This window comes from Pistacia vera, unplaced genomic scaffold, assembly GCF_008641045.1.
Source record: "Pistacia vera cultivar Batoury unplaced genomic scaffold, PisVer_v2 Contig306, whole genome shotgun sequence".
Lineage (NCBI taxonomy): Eukaryota > Viridiplantae > Streptophyta > Magnoliopsida > Sapindales > Anacardiaceae > Pistacia > Pistacia vera.
The window spans coordinates 624,703-644,910 of record NW_022196120.1 but is presented as its reverse complement, the minus strand read 5'-3'; the positions used below and the strand labels follow the sequence as shown (position 1 = coordinate 644,910).

Sequence of the window (20,208 nt, the reverse complement as noted above, 5' to 3'; positions counted from 1 at the left end):
TGAGGTCCCAGCTACAGCCACATTTGGTTTGTTGGGCAGAGAGGGTTTTTTTTTTTTTTTTTTTTTTTTTTTAGACATCTCAACTAATCTCTTGAATCCTAAGTATCTGAAATTAAAGGTTGTGTAAATCCTGTAGTAGTCACTACTTTTAAGGCTTATAAGAACTTAAACTTTAAAGACGATGTTATACTTTTTTTATTCTCGTGGAGGGTCGAATTTGAGAAATTATGTCAAATCTTAATTTTTTTTTTTTACCATTATACCATAGGCAGAGGTTCTCTTCTCTTATGGTGATACATGACTTGAAAAATCAAAGCTAATCATTAGAGATGATTAATAGTAATTAGTGTAATAAAAACAAAATCTTTAATTTTAATTTTGCAGTTCATCTTCGTCTGTGCGAATCTGAACAAAATGTTGACAATATTTTATCAATCAACAGCTTTTGGGGCCACCAGAAGATTTGTATGATTAAAGAGGCCCTTCTTTGAACGGGCCACCTAAAAAGATATTGAACAGTGACCGAATACATTATTTAAACAAATGGGTCGGCCTAAACTCACCACAAAAACTATAAGATCCCTTCAATCATGCAACACAACCTAAATTTAATTTTAATTGAAATTAAATATTAACATAATTAAACACATTTCTTAAACGAATTCATCAACATACACATAGGTTTCTTTTATATTGACACATATTTATATATATTTTTCACTTTTCCCCAAACTTGATATATTGATCGATCCTATTAAAGAAAGTAATTTATATCACGTAAACTCGGTGGTTTTAGCAAAATTATTAGAAAACTAAAAGTGTATTAAAAACAATTAATTATTGGCACTTGGCAGCCCTAATGATTGACGAATATGTTTACACAAGACAAAATTTCTCTTGAGTTTGATCCATATAAGTTATAACTTACTTGAAAAACTAAAACTCAAATACAATCTACTATTACATACATAATAAAAATATACACTATTTTTGGTTTTAAATTTCCTTTTCCTTGAACCATATGTGAAAAATGCACCCATCAAATCTTGTAAATTTAACTAAACAAACTTGACCCTTAAAAGTTTGTTTATCTAATGCATTATTTGTCATCCATAAACCAGTTTCTTCTATATACTTATCACCATTTTTAGAAATTAGAGAACAAAATAATTTTGATTATAACCTAAAATGTTCATGAATGGAAGTAATATATATAACTCTAACCCAACCGATCAAATCAAAGGAAATATACTCAACTTAATGAAAGAGATTTAAAAAGCCAAGTAGTGATGGTGATGTTTTTGGAATTTATCTTCTTAAGGCAAAACGATGGAGACAAAGCACAAAAACAACTTGATGAATCACAAAGTTATTGATTTCTAAAGATAGCAGAAAGCAGCAGGAATAATCATATGGTATACGGTGCTTGTGTGTGCCTCTTGGCTTTGGCTCTCACATGATATGTTAATGGCGGCTATAAGGTTTTTGTTATGGCCAAAACATGAAAAAGAAAAGAGACGATGGCACATGATGTATATGGCCTTTTTGTAGTGGAATCTTTTGTTTGCAATAGAAGAGTGTAGATTGTAGAGTTAAACATTTAAAAAAAAAAGATACTCAAAATTAAAAGGTCATTTTGATGGCTTGTACGTTTTATAAATATGGTAACTCATTTGGGTCCCATATGCGTTGGCTCCGATTTTCCCACCATTGAAATCCAACCTAGGTATTTCTTGATGATAAACGTGAGAGGCCACAACAAAGAGCTTTTTCATAAATAAAAATCTTTATAGCATATATATAAGTTGGTCCACTTGCCCATTTTGTATTTAATGAACTCACCTATCTTGAAACCAAACCACCCCTTCAGCAATGGAGTATTTGTTATTGTGTATAGACACATGAATAGGAATTTGGATTTTCTTCAGAGAATAGAATCGTTATATTTATAGTGCATGACCTACATGTATATACCAACACTTAAATAATTACAACCCCTTTAACGGGATCTTCATCTTCCATTGGACTTTCCAGTAAAGATTGATCTAGACTTTGTTGACGTAATTTAAGAATTATATTGAAGAAACGTTTCTTTAAACAAGCTTGAGAAATATAACTTTCAAATGCTCGTGTCAATGTTGGCAATTGGATGCATGCATCCCACCTGATGGTGTAGGAACTTGAACTTTACTCTTTAATTTCCTTATATGTATTGATGTGAAGGGTGAGACTGAATTAATGTTTAGAAAAGAGAGAGGAACTTTAATTTCCAATGAATGTACATACAATTGCATGATATAATTGACCTCAAAATGGCAAATACATTACAGAAAATATCCTCTTAAAACCAAGAAAGGTAGTGTGATATACCTCGACTTCTCATTACAGTAGAAACCTAACTTTCTTTTCTTCCATTAGCAGCTATTATTCCATGCAAAGAAATTTTGAACTTTCACTGCAACTGCATTATTTCCACTTTCTTCAACAATATACAAGGAATATATGGCAGCTTATAGCCACAAACCACTTTTGTGATAATTAAAATGGTTATAATAACGAGAGAAAGAGAAGATATCACCTAGGGAATTGAATTATTATTTTTTATATGGCAGGCAGGCGGACTCAGTAATGAAATATATAATTAAGTTGGTTTCCTGGTTTTAGTTTCTTTTTACATAATTATAATAATAATTTAGGGCCAGTTTTCAGTATTAAATCTTCTTGTCTATATCAATGGTTATGTCTCGCAAGGCCATTATCTACCTCCTCCAGCTAAGCTGCAGTTAGCAACAGACATAAACATACATAAAATACGTGTTACATAATTAAACTGACATTGATAATATTTCTCAGATGTCTTTGAATGAAACTTAATTCAATCAGATAATCAAATAATTTAATTAGACATGGAGAAAATTCTAGTACCAGCTAGATTCAGTAAAAGCTTCCTAACTCTTACATGCAAAAACTATTCTAAATAATGGAAAGAAACAAGAGCGAGTCGTTATCGAAAAAATTGATGTTAAAGAAAATCTGGACTACTTTATTAGAGAGAGAGAGAGAGAGAGAGATAAATATAATAATGCTTGACAACAATGTTTAGATTTCTCATCTTAAGATCTACTTTTTTAGACATCTGTAAAAGGAGACAAAGCTTGCTAAATTAACGAGGTTATAGTAATTATCTTTACCTAAACATATATACAGATCGCTTGAAAACACTTGCTTTCTTTTATTATATTATGATTTTGGATGTCAAAATCTACGGCTATGTGAACTTGTAGGGCAATCAAACTACAAAATAGTTGGTCAAATTAAACCCATTAAAACAAGGAGCTTGTGCGTCAAGTTAATTCTTTGGCAAGCAACTGAAAGTCTTCATAAAAAGGAAGTTTATTTCTCTATGAAATTGTCAACTTGGAGTATATATTAGTGTGGTTGAAATATCAACTAGTTACGAAATATGAAAACACATTGATCAATTAAATGAAAAGATGATGTGAAAACGTGCACTTTGTTACCAAATAAACAGATCTATGGAAACTCAAAGAAAGGCATGAAAACACATACACCAGGAAGCTTATTGGCAAGTTCTGAGAGACGAAATAAAGGTGGAAAATTCAAACGTGGACGAGGCAGGCAGATGCACAGTTGAAGAATGAGATTAACATGTAAAACTGTGATTATGCATGTCTTCATGTAAACTAACAAACAGGATTACATTATGATAAAGAAAACTTGAATTGGTATACCTTGTTTGTCCCAACATGACACGAGGATACCAACAGTTAATTAATTAACCACAAAACAAAAACAAACTCTAATTAATCAATCTACCTCTTACAGTAATCTTACTATATCAATGAGGATAAGAACAATCTCTAAATGCCACTTAAGGGAAAGCAGAACTTACGTGGATGTCTCTGTGCTTGTTCTCAACTTTGGTATTACACTTTATGAAAGTGAGATCTATTAAATTTTTCCGTTCAATATTTCGGCAGAGTCAATGTATCCCGCTTGATTGAAAGTAAATCAACGATTGGATAGTGACTTTTTACAAGGCCCACAGGTCACGAGTTCCATATCTTCTCTTCATTTCATCATCTCAATTCTCACAGTGCATCATCATAGATCAGTAATTTTGGGGACCCCATTATATGGTTTTTCCAGTTATAACTCCTCCCCAGTCCCCACCACCAACCGTATGTATCTAGCTAATTAAAACTTCTCTTCTTTCTTTCTCTACACTCCAGAGTATCTTTCTCCGAATACCCTTTTTTTTTTTTCTCAACAAAATCTTAGTTCGATCTCTCTCTCTCTCTCTCTCTCCATAGCTTTTTTGCGTCATATATTATCTAATTTTATTGCTAGCTAGCTCTTTTCATCAACTACCCTTTATCATTCCACACTTTCTTTGTCTTGTCATTGTATCTTTCCTTTTTCCTCTTCATTAAATTCTCATTTAACTTTTTGCACTTATAAAACGGCTCCGCAAAAGCCCTCTAAACGCAGTTCAGTAGCTAGTATCTGCGGCATCAATAACATTTCTCTACCTTCTTTAATCTCTAGTTGTTGTTCGCTCACTCACTCTCTCCCTCTTCACTCATAAAACATTGTCCTTTTCCCGTCCTGAAATATCACGTAAAGCGTTGGGGCCCGTAATTGTGTAGTCTTAGAGCCATTAATCACTGGATCAGGAAACAAAATGAGTGTCTCCGTGAAAGCCGTACGGCAATGCACGCTTTCATCTGCAACTANCTTTGTCTTGTCATTGTATCTTTCCTTTTTCCTCTTCATTAAATTCTCATTTAACTTTTTGCACTTATAAAACGGCTCCGCAAAAGCCCTCTAAACGCAGTTCAGTAGGTAGTATCTGCGGCATCAATAACATTTCTCTACCTTCTTTAATCTCTAGTTGTTGTTCGCTCACCCACTCTCTCCCTCTTCACTCATAAAACATTGTCCTTTTTCAGTCCTGAAATATCACGTAAAGCGTTGGGGCCCGTAATTGTGTAGTCTTAGAGCCATTAATCACTGGATCAGGAAACAAAATGAGTGTCTCCGTGAAAGCCGTACGGCAATGCACGCTTTCATCTGCAACTACCTCCAGAACAACACCAACACCAACCCCAACAAAACACATAACATTCCGTTGCTGCACCCTCACCCAACCCTTAAAAAGGTCGATAGAGAACCAACCCATGAAGAATTTGGAGCGCTTGCTTGACCCAATTGACTACAACTCAAACACTTTCCGTTTCACACCTAGACCTGTTAGACTTGGTAAGAGATGGAAGGAGTACCAAGGCATCCAAAACTGGGATGGTCTCCTTGACCCATTAGATGATAATTTGCGCGACGAAATTCTTCGATATGGTGAGTTCGTAGAAGCTGCTTATAAGTCATTCGATTTTGAGCCCTCATCACCTACATATGCAACATGCCGCTTCCCAAAAAACACATTATTTGACCGCTCTGGTCTACCCCAAACCGGGTATCGCCTAACCAAACATTTACGTGCAACATCAGGCATCAATCTGCCACGTTGGATGGACAAGGCACCTACTTGGGTGTCAACTCAGTCCAGCTGGATTGGTTATGTGGCAGTCTGCCAGGACAAAGAAGAGATTGCACGGCTAGGAAGACGGGACGTTGTGATTGCTTTTCGAGGTACTGCCACGTGCCTCGAATGGCTAGAGAATCTACGCGCTACACTTACTCACCTCCCTGGTGATGATGGTTTCGGTGCCATGGTAGAAAGTGGGTTCCTCAGCTTGTACACTTCTGGTACCACCATGTTACCAAGTTTACAAGACATGGTTCGTGAGGAGATTAATCGGTTGCTCCAAATCTATGGCGATGAGCCTCTTAGTTTAACCATCACAGGCCACAGCCTTGGCGCTGCTCTGGCTACACTAGCTGCTTACGATATAAAAACCAACTTTAAACGTGCGCCAATGGTGACCGTCATCTCCTTTGGCGGTCCACGTGTAGGTAACAGGAGCTTCCGTCAACACCTAGAAAAACAAGGAACAAAAGTGTTACGTATTGTGAATTCAGATGATCTAATAACCAAAGTACCTGGTTTTGTAATAGACGTGGATGATGACGTGTCAAACAAAGGGAATGTCCAAATGGCCGGCTTACCTGGCTGGATACAAAAAAGGGTTGAAGATACACAATGGGCTTATGCGGAGATTGGCAGAGAGCTGAGACTGAGTTCCAGGGACTCCCCCTACCTTAACAGTATAAATGTCGCCACGTGTCACGAGCTGAAGACGTACCTTCACTTGGTTAATGGATTTGTGAGCTCCACTTGTCCATTTAGGGCTAGTGCTAGAAACGTCCTCAGCAATCATTCAAGAGAAAAAGTTCAGATTTAGAATATTAACCCAATAAAATTTATAAAAAAAAAAAAAAAAAAAAAGAGTAATTCCAGGCTATACAGTTATAGTACTGAAAGTATGTACATGATGTAATTTTGTAGATAGATAATATGCAATTGATTTTTCTTAAAAAGAAACTGAAACTGAGACTGAGTGAGAGTAAGAAAGAAATACCTCGCTGCCTCTACTATTTTGGCGTTAAAACTGTTGACTGCAAAAAGAGTCAAGCTGTTAGTGTTAGGTACTGGGCCTGCCTTCAGAGTACGAATTAAGAATTATGGCCCCTTGGCCTTGACAAAGGCAAGCGTTGTTTTATTTATCCAACCGTGGGGCTCTCACGTGTTACTTCAATTACAAAATTGCCCTTTACGCCTATGATATTTACGGATTTTTTGTGGCACCGACCTTTTTAGACTTACCTGGTCTACAAGTACTACCAGATGCGGCTCGGTCCAAATTGCCAAGCCAATCAACCGCCGTCCATACCAAACATGCTGGAAAAATCAAAATATCCTTCAATTCATAACTTTCGTTGTGAATTTCGGATCTTTTGCCAGTGATTTAAAACAGATTTTGTACTGGGTGGGTGGGGTTACCTTATAGCAAGTTGACAAGTGTAGGGCTACGTGGTATTAAACTTATGTATCCGCAACCGATCCTTGACTCCTTGTACTGTCAAACAATACATCTCTTTTGGCAGTTTCTTTTTCCCTCTCAGACTCAGTAATTCTCTTAGATCCTGAAACTTCTGGGGGATTCCAGCATACAAGCCTTGAGAAAATACTAAGCATGATTGAAAATAGATGTATTAGAATTTGGCAACATGGTTCATGTGAGCGAGGACGGTTAATTAATTAGTACGTGTACATAAATCGACACTTTAAATGTAGACAGTGATAAGATTTGTGGAACGCATGTATGCATACACGTTCTCCTCTAAATCCATAAGAAATGCATGCAGCCATAGCTCATTGATAAAAATCAACCTAGTTCCCTATGAAAATAAACCCAATACAGGTGATAGTCCACCTACAAATTATGTTTTCAATAGCCGTGGCAATGTAATAGTAATATAGGTGACCTTAATTAGTTCATGTATTATAAGTAAACCACGAGTCACACGTATTTATCAGAAAGCAATGGTCGCAAACGAATTTATAATATAAGCTGTTCGGTCTACATGAATAATACATACCAATCAATCGAATTTTTAACATTAATATAATACGTCAGCAGTGAAATATTGGTAATATTTGTTTAATAATTAAACAGAATAGATCTAGATATGTGGTAGGTCGAGAAATCAACTATATTAGGTGAAGGTTTATGAAGAAATAGTATGTCTTAGAGTCAACAAAACTGGAAGTGAAGGATGAGTAAAACCTAACCCAGTCACCAGTCATCTATCCGTACGACAGAACCGGTGGCGTGGCTGCTAGGTTGATCATACAATTTTCTGTTGCAAATACGTGACATGTATTTTATACTATTTTTTTAACTCGACAAAAGTCAATTTTATAAATAGAAGGTTATACGATAACTGACGGGGTGACAAATAATTCCAAGATTTACAACCTCATTTTTTATGAAAATTAAATGAGAAGCATCTCCAACCATGAATTTAACAGATTCATAACGGAAATTACACTTATTCATATAATTCGAATCTTGAATTAGCCATTAATTGAAAATTAGGTCAAATCTTATTTTTCACATTTTTACGTCACTGAAACTAGCATTTCTCATGCTTGTGACAACAACAATAAGCTTTTAGGGCCTAATGCATTAACAATTTGGCCACTTGGTACGTTATATAGGCATCACTAACTATCAAAAAGGAATGACGAAAATAGTGTATCTTAAGTAATAATATAAATTGGACTGTATAGTATACGATAAAGTGATGGGAAGGTTACCTGAGTGCTGCAGGCGAAGGAATTGCCAATACTATCTCCATCAAAGTCAAATTGCTTCCTAGAAGAAAACAACAAAATTGCGGCTTCAAAATATCAACTATTTAATCTCTGAATTTTCACAATCACTACCAAACTTGGACAATGAAGTTGGAGTTTTATAGGGCTAAAGTCAAAAGAAAATCTCATAGTTGATAACAGAACATCATAAACAACTTAAAAGAAAAAGACATCGCCTTGAGATGCTGTTACAGTTTACTCTACCTAATTTGCTCTCTCAATCAAAATTATAATCTCCAATAGGACCCAATTAAGTTTAGCTCACATCAAACAAGAGATAAAATATAAAATATAGGCAGAGGAAAAGAGCATACTGTTGCCGTCAAATGAAAAATAGCTGGCAACCAAACAAACCGACGATTTGCAAGGTGGTATACGAGGAAGCGTTCATTATAGAAAAAGAATAAATTGGGCATTGAAATTGAAATTGTGGTGACTTATTGTGAATACATATCAAGAAAAGGCCCCACAAGTTAGACTCGTTATCCATTAATTACAATTATTAAAAGAGGTGGCTATTTGTTTATTGTATTTGTATCTGTACAGATATATGGGAGTATAGTGTAATTAAATATAAGTAAACCTTTTGTTTCCATGATGTAGACAAGCATGATTGTTACCTGACGGCAATGGTACAATTCCCCTTAAATCCATCTTACCTTTGTTTTCCTCTATACTAATAGGAAACTAGTTATTCCATCCAACCTAAATTCATCTTCAACATAAACTTATAGAATCTGCTTATTACTTAATAGGCTGGCATCCTAATGTTGAACTGAACTCGACCACATGACAACATTTCAATTCATTTCATGTACTCTACTCCCAGAGTCTAAGGCTCAGTAATAAATGGCATATCAAATCAAGTCTACTCTGCTTGCGTGTACCTGTCACGCGTGGTTATTGCTACTTTAAAGTTCAAACTACTGCCAGAGTTGTAGCCAGTGGCCCCGCTCATCATGGCTGCATTCAGATTTGATAATAAAAGAAAACGAGAAGCCATGCTTATAGATTAAAGATTACATAAAACAATAACATTAATGTGTATAAATATATTATGATAATAAGGAAATAAAATCGTATCAATTTGAATATATAGATAAAGATGCCATGCACTCTGTTGATTTGCTATCATTCACTACACTTTGTATTTAAATTCTAAAATGAATAATATTATACTAAACTCATGTGGTAAGTATTAAGAGTAATGTATTGACAACGTATACATTACGAGTGATATTACATACTCTAAATCTATGTTGCAAGGAATATATAAAACAAAATCGTTAATTGTTTGAATGAGAAATAATATAATAAATAATATGGACTCATTCATTAATGTCAAGTCAACACACAAAATTATGTTAAAAGCTTAAAGAGTGATGTTCCCTATTCAAAATTATTCTTGAATTTTGTTTTCTTCTTTCTTTTGTATGATAAAGTAGACTAATGATCAGAATTTTAGCGATACGCTAACAAATAATACAGCAACATTTCAGAAGTTTGTGAATAATTGTGGAAATTAATGGTTTTGTGTCTTATATAAGAAGATGGCGGTCATCGTCAATCTCTTAAGTCTATTTAATGCAAGTCAGTACTGCTACGTGTAACTACTTCAAACACGTCTATGAACGGTGAGAAATTAGTCATGGCGGTGCACCGAACTTTTCTACAAAGGAAGAAAAAGAGAGAGAGAGAGAGAGAGAACTTCAGAATAATTGTTTTGGGATTTCAATTTTGAACCCACAATATGTAGGTAGAATCATACAGAATCAGCTGATAAGAAAGTAGCCTCCCAAAAACAAAGAATTAAAATTACAGTACCACCGAAACACAGAACACAATATTCAGTCTCACCGATTCTAATTGCATTCTAAACCTGTTATATATGTTCAGTCTTCTTACAACTATAAATTTTAATATGCCTAATTAAAGAAAAATAACATAAGATCCATCATCTCAACAACTAATAATAGTCAGATCTACTCATACATATGGGCAAAATACCTAAACACATATATATACTTAAGTAAATTGAAGAGCAAGATTGAGAAAGCCAAAAGGTTAAAGTACATACCATTTCTCAATTTCATCATGTCTCTTGTCTTCTCCTGGATCTTAGGTTTGCCCTAGATAATATGAGAGCTTTTATATCAATGAAAGGGTAAAAATATAATATTTAATGTCATAATTGACTATTACACTTCATCTACTATTAAATTGCACGTGTCACTCCCATTTATGAGACGCTTATCGCGTATACCAGATATTATTATATGGATGGTTTATATCAATTTTTTCTTTTAATACTTAATTTAACATATATACTCAGAAAATTATATGGCATAATATCTGATAATTTGATGTAAAGAGTGGAAGAACAATTTCTCTATAGCTCTGGTTTTGTCATCATTGCTGTTAGTAAAATTTGGTGCTATTATAATCTATCTCATCTACAAATAAATTCAATTAAGATAACAGATTCTCGTGAAACTAACAAGTTAATATAGAATCAAAGAGAAAGGGTACATATAGTTCAATGCTTTTATTCTTCGAATGGGCGAGAAATAAATATAGAAGAAAATCGATTGTTGAGGATGATCTAAGTCTCTCAGAATGATTAAATAATGTCTCAAGGATTAGATAAAACCAGGGCGCCATTAGTTGCCATGCCATCCGTACAACACTGAGTCGGTGGGAGATCCTAAATATGTAGATTTGATTGTGACGATGAGGGTGACGATTCTGCTCCAAAAACGTGGTCAATTATCTTATACTTTACATCTGGTCCCAAGCAATCATTGATGATAATTAAATGAGATACTGAATATCTCAAAGACTCAAGCTACGGTATTAACTTACTCTACAAAATTTTAATGGGAATCTTATTGCCTGGTCCAGAGAGCGAGAGCGGGGGCTAAATTGCTTCCCGGAAGAAAACAGGGAAATTGCGGCTTCAATAATATCAACTGTTGTTTTTGAGGCTTCACAATCTCTACCAAACTTGGACTTTTTAAGTTTGATTCTAACCGGTTTATGTCAAAATCAAATATAATAGTAATAACAGAACAAGATAACGGTGACAAAGGAGAGAACAAAGAGACAAAACAAAATACAGTAGACTGAAAATTGAAGGTTCCTAGACCATTAGGGAGTGTGATTATGGTGTTTATCATTTTCCACACCGTCCATTTATGTGAGATTGACATTTTCATTCATTATTACTTGTAACATCATGCCATCATTTCTACAGTGATGTGATCCATTAGGATAAACTTCTCCTTGACATTTTCTGGTAATCGACGAAGAAAAGACCATAACCACAGACAAAGAGGAAGAAAAAACTAACTTAAATTTTAGGTAAATTTCTAATTTATGAATTTATAATTGAGAATAATTATTTTTCTTTTCTTCTTGATTCTCATCAACTACCAAAATATCCTAATAAAATAAGAATATCTTATTTTATCTTTAAACAGGGAGAATTAAAACTAATTAAAGGTTATGAGAGAAAGAAGTCAAGAAAGAGAGAATGTGAGAATACAATGGGTTCTAATATAAGGATACTATAGAGTAGAGGGCTTTAGGTATCGGATAAATACCAAGAGATATTAATTAAACATCATAGGATCAAAATATTCGGTTGAAAAATTAGAGAATCCAACGATTGTTCAGAATAAAGGTTGATAGTGTGATGAAACACTTGTATCATATTCATATTATTATACTGAAAACCCTCACATCCATGGATACAGACAAGTTATGTCGAACAACGTAAAATATTGTGTTTCTTTTTGTATGGTATTATTTGTTGTTCTTTATTTTAGTGTTTTTTTTACTCCTTCGATTTTTATCATGGTATCAGAGCTAAGTCCAGTTAAGCTGAGTGTTTGACCAGCGAGTGAGGACTTAGAGCCAACAACTATCTCCATCATGACTCAACATATGGGCTTGACCATGAGAGAGAGTGTTGAAGTCACACACGGACTAGACACACTCAAATCTACTGTTTTATAAGAGAGAGTAATCCTCCCATTTAACAGGGCGCTGAAGAGTCAACACACCTCAAGTTTTATCCATTATTGTTATTATAAAAGAAATGAAAGAACAAAAAGATACAAATCTTTCATATAATACCTTCATATGAGAGGCAAAATACCAAACAGATCGGATCCACTCTAGTGTGTAAGCGACGGCCGCAGTTTGAGAGAAAAGCGAGAATGAAAAGAACATGAGAGCCTAGAGATTAAAGATAATGCTAGCTAGGCTTACTAGTTGAACACAAACCAAGAGAAAATCAGAGGTAAAATGTGAAAAATGCTCCTTTCAACTTTTACTCAGGTTAATTGATCGTAATAATGATATAATTTGAGAATCAAAACCCTAATTAATTTGTCAAAGGTGAATTAGTCATGGCGGTGCACCAAACTTACTTTCTGGTTTTTTAAATAGAGAGAGAGAAGATGAAGATGATTGTTTTGGATTACACAGCTCATACTGGCCATAAAGTTAAAGATTTAAAATTAATTAATAGACCACCGAACCAAACTTTGATTTCTCGATACGCAACACAACGTTCACTCTGTCAATTCTTTCCCAAAATCTTGGCATGCTTTGCTACATTTGGCTTTCTTGTTCATACAGTACTATTACTATAATCGGATTCCCCAAATAATTTCAATAGATCCATACATATTCATGTCAAATCAGTCAAACACATTCAGCATTTGACCTAACTAACCATTACTTTTAGAATTAAATTTATATATGTCGTTCACTTTCTTTAGAAAATTGAAGAGGAAGAATGAATTGAAATTACATACCTTGCATTGCATGCCCCGATTTTATCACCACGTTTCTCTTCTTCTTGAATCCTCAGGGTTTCCCGATAGATCTATGAGATTTTGAACGCTAAAGTGGTAGAAATATAAGGAGAAATTCATCTCGGATCAATTTCTGGTTATCAACACCGTGCATCTGATCAGTTATCAACGTACAAGTGTCACTTTCATTGATTTTGGTGGCCAGATATTACCAGACAGTACTTCCATATCTGTGCTATTAACATGGTAAGCTTTTTCTACTTTGTGTTGAAGGTGAGAGACTGAGAGCTAAGAGACAAAACTAAAGACAAATTTTAATGCCGAGTTACTGAATCCAGGGCTAGGCTCCAGCTGTTTATCAGGCCGAAAAGATTGGGCTTTGCTTATATCTCACGGTGTACTTATAAATATTTCAGTCAATATTTGAAATTTTTTGCATGACATCCGTTCCTACTGATAATGGATTTTTTCCTAATTCAACAAAGACGTCTCTCCAGACTCCAGGAGGTGAATTAGTATATACGCTTCGCCAAAAAATTTGGACCAAAGATTATTTTAATCAGTTCATGCTTCTCCTCCTAATTCTTTGTGTCCAGTTTTGTGACAAATCTTTTTGATAATCATTAAATTTGTACTCCATAAGGCCCATCATGACATTTGTATAGTAACAGTAACTCCACTGTCCCATACATCTTACATCATTCTTTCGTTGGAAATTGCAAGCACTTTTGCATATTTTTCTTGCTCCAAATGAGTGAGAAAAAAATTAACACTGTAGTATCTCATTTGAGAGATATAATAGTTCTAACCACCATGATTGATGAAGATGACCTAACTCTCACTCTTGATATGTTCAGATATGAACATGATTGATCTTTTGACTTGAGGGAAATAGTAATACTTCATCTAGATCTCAAACTGTGCATAAATCAAGCCGGAAGTTGGAAGTTACATGTATATAATTTAGTGGGTTGAAACGCCTGGTTAAAATGGCTAAAATACTTGAAGACAAAGTTTCTGGTCCCAACCCAAGCATTATTACAGGTAAATAAATAACTGGTGCCCACACCATGTTATCTCCAAATCTTCGTGGGTATTTTTGGCTCACTCACTCACTAAATCACTCACTCACTCACTCAATCAAAGATAAAATAAAGGTTGAGTACTGGTTTGGATTAAAATGCCAAATGTCACATCATATGTTTGAGGATAATAACAGGCCGCAGCAGCAGCATATGCCTCATCTGAAAAATGTACTCCATAAACGAACAGTTCCTTTATTTGGAAATTCTGATATTTCTCTCCCCCAAACCATTATGGTGGGACTATATTGCTCACTCGTTTTCATGTTTGTCACGTGCATGTCGTGTCTCAGCTCGGAATCATATATTATAAAGTGATGTGACATAATATAATTAATTTACCTTATATTTTCTTTAATTAAATTTACATTAATGTTCCACGATATTCATCACTCCAATAAACTCGCTATCGGCTTGGCCAGGATGAAAATGACTGGAGCTAAGCTAAGTTGGAGTTAATCCTTGGCCTGGTGCATGTATGCTTTGCATTTTCCATCCGCACGAGAAAGATGAAATTGTAATTGAATGGACAGATGTAAAAGAGAGATCATCACTTATCAGGCCCTGAGAAGGTTAATAATTGATTAATCATGAGATTTGATGATCTCACCAGATTTTGGATTGATTCAGTTAAATTAATTAATGGCCTCAACTTTTTGTCTTTTTATTCACATATATTACTATTTCATCTCGTGAATATGGCCATATGGGTCCATGGGATCACATCAAATAAAATATTTTTGTTCAACTTTAACTGTTTTACAATTTATTTATTTAATTCGAAAAGTAACACTGAAAATTCACACTTTAATTTTATAAAAATATAAAATCTATTATTGATTAGATTTGTTATTATATTATAATAAACGAGTTTGGGTAAAACTCACTTTAAAAAAAAAATTATTATAATATAAAATTTATTATTGATTAGATTTATTATTATACTCTTTCTCACGCTTAGCGTACACGGTTAGGGTCTAAACCCACTATCGCCTCGGCCAAAGTCCAAACCCACCAAGACCCACTATGGCCCCCAAACGAATATGTTTTTGATACCATAATAAACGAGTTTAAGTTGTTTAATGAGGGAATCCAACCATATATATATACCTATATATACCATAACAGTTCAATAGATATTATAACAACCAATTAAATTAATGATATGAGACAAACATAATTTTTAATGTATTAAATTGCATGAAAGAATAATAAAAGGGAATGTTTATTAAGAAAAAAAAAAAAAAAGAAGTGCGTGGAGTGTTTCATTTGTTGGATGCAAGTGAATCGAAGCTGAAATTCCATAGTTTGACCGAAAGAGTAAAGACAGTCAACACGTCAGTTTATAGGTGGGAAATTTCCAATTGAATTAAAGTAATACTACACATACATCATTTTCATACAATATTTCTCATACAATATTATGTGGTAAGATATGATTAGCTAATTTAAAGTTAAAATTAAACTTTTATCCAATCACATCTTGCCACATAATGTTATATGGGAATGATGTATGTATAGTATTATTCATTGAATTAAGCAAAAGAGTATCGCTTTAATCTTTATCAAAGGTACCAAAAGAGGAAATAACTTCAGATACCATCTTTAGTTATTTTAAATCCAAATCCTCTCTCACTCGGTGCTTTAAATTATCTCTCTACTCATGAATTTTTTCCCTTCATTTATGTACATCTTTTTATATATATTCCCATTATTTCCTTTTCAACGCTTTTTATTTATTTATTTATTATTAGTCTTTTCTCACATCACCCCTATAAAAAATATGAGCACAAACACACTCCCAATAGTTTTACACAGGCCATAAGTCAATGACTAACCAATAACAATATTGGCAAAAGGGGAACACCCCTAAAGTTGACTTAAATAACATTAATACTCACACAATTTTTTAAAACTAACAAAAACATCCCAAAATTATCATTATACTATACTTTCAAGGGGTATTGTTGTACTTTCCCTCTAATAATTTCCATTATTGAATCAAAGAAGATCTTGGGTCTTGATGCCAATTCCGTTCATTTTTTGTTTGTTTTTTTTTTTTTAAATACAATAATTCAACTTTATTTGTAATTGTTTACTTATCGTGGGTCCGATGAATTGTGATTTTATTTTTTATAATTAATATAGTATTGTCACATCATTAATTACATTATTTGGAATTCTTGATTTGTGTACACAAAATTAATATTATTAATCCATTTATTTTTTCTTTATTTGGACGTATTTGATTCTTTATTCTCATTATTGAAATGAGATAATATTCGTCTTATTATTTTATATTATACATCAAAAATAGAATATATTATATATTTTTATAATAAAAGGCATTTATTTATATAATTATCTTTTTTTTTTTTCTAATGAGTTGAAATTATATTTCTCAATAATCAATGTAAAAATATTTCGAAAATCTGTGGCCGTTGGATGAGAAATGAAACGCACGTGCCAGAACGCGTCGTTACATGGTCGGAAGACAAATTTGTGATATTGTAAATAATAGTGTGGGGCAGGGCGGTCAAATCTTCTTAAACCTTAGATCTTACTTCTTAGAATGCATGTAGCGTGGCAGAGATCTGGTCCAGTCATCATCATAATTACCTCGTGTGGGTCCAACAGCCGTTTTTTTTCGGAGAATGTATCTTTTATTTATATCAATCAATCATCGCCCAACCCACTAAACCCCCCCTCTACCTCCCTCTTCTATTACAAATTTTGCATGCACTGCCGTCCATTCTCTCATTGGCTTCTTCTTTCTATAAATACTCTTTCATGTTCTCCTCTTCTCTCAATTCTCAGCCACTACTCAAACTATAACTCATTTTTTCCTTAACGATATTACTCTATTCCTTACTTCTCCAATATGAAACTTTCTATTGGAGTAGTTAAGCCATGCAGTAGTTATAAACACTTGGTTTTCGCCACCACCACCACCTCCACTACAACTCCTTCAGTGAAGCAGATTTACACTACGTCTTTAGCAGCTAAAAACCCCAAATTCTCATGGAGTTCTGTTGAATATGACTCTCTCACTCAATCAGTCAAACTAGGAAAGAATTGGATGGAATATCAGGGAAGCAACAATTGGGAAGGTTTGCTTGATCCACTTGACGATAATCTACGAACTGAAATTCTTCGTTATGGACAGTTCGTTGAAGCTGCTTATCGCTCTTTCGATTTTGACCCTTCTTCTCCAACTTTTGCCACTTGTAAATACCCCAGGAATTCCCTTCTCACACGCTCCGGAATCGGAGAAACTGGCTATAAAATGACCAAGAATCTACGAGCCACTGCTGGAGTACAGTTACCTAGCTGGGTTGATAGAGCACCAAGCTGGGTATCAACGCGGTCCAGCTGGATTGGTTACGTGGCAGTTTGTCAGGACAAGGAAGAGATAGCAAGGCTTGGAAGACGTGACGTGGTAATTGCCTTCAGAGGAACAGCTACTTGCTTAGAGTGGCTCGAAAATTTACGTGCTAACTTAGCTAGTTTACCTGATGATCTGGCTCGTGATCGTGATAATCATGTTAATAAAAAATGCAGGCCCATGGTGGAGAGTGGATTTCTGAGTCTCTACACTTCAAGAACAGACACGTGTCATAGTTTACAAGAAATGGTGAGAGAAGAAATTTCAAGAATTTTTGAAATGTACGGTGATGAACCACTTAGTTTTACCATCACCGGCCACAGCCTAGGAGCTGCGCTTGCTAAAATAACAGCATATGATATAAACTCAAGCTTTTCCAATGCACCAATGGTGACTGTTATTTCATTCGGAGGGCCACGTGTAGGCAACAGAAGCTTTAGATACCAGCTGGAAAGAAGTGGGACCAAGATTCTCCGTATTGTAAATTCAGATGATCTCATAACAAAAGTACCTGGATTTGTGATTGATAATAGTGAAGTGGCAAACAAGCAAGCAGTTAACGTGGCAGGCATTCCAAGCTGGCTTCAAAAGCGCGTGGAAGACACACACTGGCTTTATGCCGACGTGGGAAAGGAGCTGAGACTTTGCAGCAGAGACTCTCCTTACCTTGGTAAAGTCAACGTGGCCACTTGTCACGAGCTCAGTACGTATCTCCACTTGGTTCATGGTTTCGTGAGTTCCAAGTGCCCATTTAGAGCCTCAGTGAGGAGTGTGTGAGAAGCTGGGCTTTAGATAGATTTTTTTTTTTTTTGTCAAAAAATTACCACAATTGTATATGAAAAGAGAGAGGTGTACATTTTAGTGTCCTCCCATTCAATTTTTTTTAAGGCTTCCTTTGGTATACTTTTTTTAATAATACTGTATTCTATTTTGAATAGAATAAGATATGATTTAATCAAATATGATAGAATTCTCATAATGTATTTAGTACAATTTTTAAAAATATTTAGATTATTTTTTAACTCCTAACATTTGTTAATTTAAGTAAACAACCCTCCCCCCCAAACAAAAAAAGTTTATAAACACCTTTATCCACTCAATTGATTGCCAACAGTCGATCATCACCATTAGACGATGGTCGGAATGATGCATAATCAGTTAGATCTAGCCGATCGTGCGTCATTCCTGCCATGACAGTGGCTAGCGATAGTTGTTGACGGGCGACTGTTGGTTGGATGAATTGAGATGTTTTTGTTAATTTATAAACTTTTATTGAGAAAGATAATTGTTAAATGTTTTGAATTTAATTTCGAACAATATTAAAACAAACACGTTTTTTTAGGATATGATAATAGAATAGCAGAGGGTCGGAAAAGTACAAGTAGGGGGTTACATGTTCTGATACGAGGCAGCATTCTCTTTTTGGTACAAACTTTCCGGGCGAGTTAACGACGACGTATTAGCGGAAAAAGGGATTCTGAAATGTGGGGAAAAGTAGGAGTGGACGACACGTGGGTGAGTGTCATAGGCATCATTACGTTAGAAAGGAGGATAGATTTGGTTCCATTACAAGTAAAATAAGGCGTGTTTTAAGCGCTTGATAGTCGGTGGTCAGACGCTGAAACCTTATGGTTACCATTTCATTAACCTCTTGTGGTTTAATAAGTAAACACTCAGCCTCTACACTACCAATTTTCGTCCCTTCCTTATAATATTTGTGGCTGCAGTTTAATTTGCTTGGTAATCTCCTTATCTATACAACCGCCTGTTGATTTTCTTTTGGATTATTGTTGAATGCTTTGGGGCTTTGACAACTTCTCTTTGATATTCCTTAGCTTGTAGTCTGTAAGTATTGGGTGGAGGTGGACGGCTGAAGCGTGTATACCATGTGTGTTTGTTGTTAAGATCCATGCAACTACTAAACTTTATTGAATGAGGATTTCTTTGTGAAAAAATTAAAACAATGTGGAACATGCACACCCAAAAATAATAAGCACAAGTCTTATATGAAGTGGTACAAATTCCTGGATTCAACTTTATATTACCCTATCTGTCCCACAGTCCCACTATCATTATTTTTCTTCAATCGTTGTCACTTCTTGTCAGAATCTTTCAAGTCCAATAGTCATATACTCCTTTGAAACCAAAATTTATCAAAAAAGTGAGGAAATACACTGCATATCTCTGTTTTCTGTTTGCGTGCAAGGAATTACAAGCTCTGAAAGTCGGTGGTCTATTCTAAATTTTTAACTTGGTACTGAATTTAAAAATAATTAGAATGCGGTCGTCCAGCTCCCACTCCAGGTTCATTGCAAGCAAAGCTCGTGGGTTTTTCTTGTGTCTCAGGGACAAACATATTAAAAGAAGTTGTTAACAGACTACTCGTTATTTCATTTACGAATCTTTTGACGAATTAAAAGCTTTCCAAAACAAAAATATATATTTGAACCTCTCTTGAAGATCAAAGGGAAACCCTGATCATTCTTGTAATTGTTTACCCCAATTTGACTGCAAAACTTACCTTGCGCAGGATTTGAGGAAGAAATTTATCTTCATTCT

General features: G+C 34.7%; 2 protein-coding genes across 2 annotated transcripts; both read left to right on the top strand.

Annotated features, from left to right (window-relative positions):
- The first annotated feature begins 5,022 nt into the window (after nt 1–5,022).
- On the top strand, nt 5,023–6,383 carry LOC116135959 (phospholipase A(1) DAD1, chloroplastic-like). The gene has a single exon (XM_031421664.1). It carries the CDS (start codon nt 5,052–5,054, stop codon nt 6,381–6,383), a length of 1,332 nt encoding a protein of 443 aa, XP_031277524.1. The 5' UTR covers nt 5,023–5,051.
- Nucleotides 6,384–17,092: 10,709 nt separating this feature from the next.
- On the top strand, nt 17,093–18,465 carry LOC116136028 (phospholipase A(1) DAD1, chloroplastic-like). Its single transcript, XM_031421755.1, has one exon. It carries the CDS (start codon nt 17,146–17,148, stop codon nt 18,424–18,426), a length of 1,281 nt encoding a protein of 426 aa, XP_031277615.1. The 5' UTR covers nt 17,093–17,145; the 3' UTR covers nt 18,427–18,465.
- The last annotated feature ends 1,743 nt before the right edge of the window (nt 18,466–20,208 follow it).

Excerpts from the sequence above, each read along its gene's own strand:
- LOC116135959 (XM_031421664.1), top strand. The coding sequence starts at position 5,052 with ATGAGTGTCTCCGTGAAAGCCGTACGGCAATGCACGCTTTCATCTGCA.
- LOC116136028 (XM_031421755.1), top strand. The coding sequence starts at position 17,146 with ATGAAACTTTCTATTGGAGTAGTTAAGCCATGCAGTAGTTATAAACAC.